This window comes from Chiloscyllium plagiosum, unplaced genomic scaffold (genome assembly GCF_004010195.1).
Source record: "Chiloscyllium plagiosum isolate BGI_BamShark_2017 unplaced genomic scaffold, ASM401019v2 scaf_2815, whole genome shotgun sequence".
Taxonomy (NCBI): Eukaryota; Metazoa; Chordata; class Chondrichthyes; order Orectolobiformes; family Hemiscylliidae; genus Chiloscyllium; species Chiloscyllium plagiosum.
In genome coordinates this window covers 1-2,187 of record NW_025214071.1, presented here as the reverse complement: position 1 = coordinate 2,187, position 2,187 = coordinate 1, and the positions used below count along the sequence as shown (strand labels likewise).

General features: G+C 46.3%; 1 protein-coding gene across 1 annotated transcript in view; it reads right to left on the bottom strand.

The window, feature by feature from the left end:
• LOC122547798 (dynein regulatory complex protein 11-like) overlaps window positions 1-285 on the bottom strand; it is a gene marked incomplete at its 5' end in the record, with an annotated part of 31,310 nt that extends 31,025 nt beyond the window's left edge. Inside the window, one exon of the mRNA XM_043686378.1 lies at window positions 222-285. Within this exon, the coding sequence (XP_043542313.1) occupies window positions 222-285 (64 nt within the window). The remainder of the gene's footprint in view (window positions 1-221) is intronic.
• Between the last annotated feature and the right edge of the window lie 1,902 nt (window positions 286-2,187).

Below are 2,187 nucleotides of genomic sequence, written 5' to 3'. Positions count from 1 at the left end.
CACACACACAGACACACACACACACACAGACACACCCACACACACATAGACACACACACACAGACAGACACACACACACAGACACACAGATACACATACACAGACACACACACACACACACACACACACACACAGACACACACACACACACAGACACAGACACACACACACACACAGACACACACACACACACACATACAATCTCACTCTGAGTTCCTTGCCTGTATAGATCTTGTTGCCCTCGATGATTTCTGGTAAGAAGTAGGAAAATCCCTCAGGTTTCGGCTGGAGTTAGAGACAGGAAGAGAACCATAAACATTAACATTTCCACAATCGCAATTCCTCTCTTGTCCAAACCATGCAGGCCAATGTGCACTTGTCCATGTTATACTCTGTGCTCACCCTGGAGTATGGTGTGCTGAGTCTTACAGATGCAGCACAGTGTATTGATGCCTGTCATATACAGCGTGCTGTCCTGTACGTGAGACACCATTACCATGGTGGACCCAATCCCTGGTGTACTCTCCCACCAACCACACTGCAACCTTTCCTCATGCTCCAACAACTAATGTTCCCAATTTGGTTTCTAGCAATGACTGTCCAGGTGAATTAAAGACAAAACATTGACTTTTTGTTTATTTTTGGGACTATTCAAATTCTGTACAATACAATGAAATTAATTATTTAAAGTGATTTAAAGACAAAGTGTACAACGACAGATCATTAATAAGCAGCAGGCTGTTGGGTCCTGGAGGGTGTTGAGCTTCTTGAGTGTTGTTGGGGCTGCCCCTGTCCAGGCCAGTGGGGAGTATTCCCTCACCCTCCTGACTTGTGCCTTGTAGATGGTGGACAGGCTTTGGGGAGTCAGGAGGGGAGTTAGTATTCCTAGTCTCTGACCTGCTCTTGTAGCCGCTGTGTTTATGTGATGTGTCCATTAAGATTCCGGTCAATGGTTATCTCCAGGATGTTGATAGTGGGGGATTCAGTGATGGTAACACCATTGAATGTCATGGGGCGGTGGTTAGATTGTCCCTTATTGGTGATGGTTATTGCCTGGCATTGTCTGGCAAACGTTACTTGTCACTTGTCAACCCAAGCCTGAATATTGTCCAGATGTTGTTGCATTTAGGTATGGACTGCTTCAGTGTCTGAGGAGTTGCGAATGGTGCTCAACATTGTGCCATCATTGGCGACTATCTCCAGTTCCGACTTTAAGATGGAGGGAAGGTCATTGACGAAGCAGCTGAAGATGTTTGGTTCAGTCGATAAAGTACAGTGTACTGTCCTGTGGTGTACAGTGTAATGTCCTGTGGAGTGCAGTGTACTGTCCTGTGGTGTACAGTGTAATGTCCTGTGGAGTGCAGTGTAATGTCCTGTGGTGTACAGTGTAATGTCCTGTGGAGTGCAGTGTATTGTCCTGTGGTGTACAGTGTACAGTCTTGTGGTGTGCAGTGTATTGTCCTGTGGTGTACAGTGTACAGTCTTGTGGTGTGCAGTGTAATGTCCTGTGGTGTACAGTGTACTGTCCTGTGGAGTGCAGTGTACTGTCCTGTGGTGTACAGTGTAATATCCTGTGGAGTGCAGTGTATTGTCCTCTGGAGTGCAGTGTATTGTCCTGTGGTGTACAGTGTACAGTCTTGTGGTGTGCAGTGTAATGTCCTGTGGTGTACAGTGTATTGTCCTGTGGTGTACAGTGTACTGTCCTGTGCTGTACAGTGTATTGTCCTGTGGTGTACAGTGTAATGTCCTGTGGTGTACAGTGTATTTTCCTGTGGTGTACAGTGTATTATCCTGTGGTGTGCAGTGTATTGTCCTGTGGTGTACAGTGTAATATTCTGTGGTGTGCAGTGTAATGTCTTGTGGTGTACAGTGTATTGTCCTGTGGTGTGCAGTGTATTGGCCTGTGGTGTGCAGTGTATTGTCCTGTGGTGTGCAGTGTACTGTCCTGTAATGTACAGTGTAATGTCCTGTGGTGTGCAGTGTATTGTCCTGTGGTGTGCAGTGTAATATTCTGTGGTGTGCAGTGTAATATCCTGTGGTGTACAGTGTATTGTCCTGTGCTGTACAGTGTAATATCCTGTGGTGCGCAGTGTAATGTCCTGTGGTGTACAGTGTATTGTCCTGTGGTGTACAGTGTACTGTCCTGTGGTGAAAAGTGTACTGTCCTGTGGTGTGCAGTGTAATGTC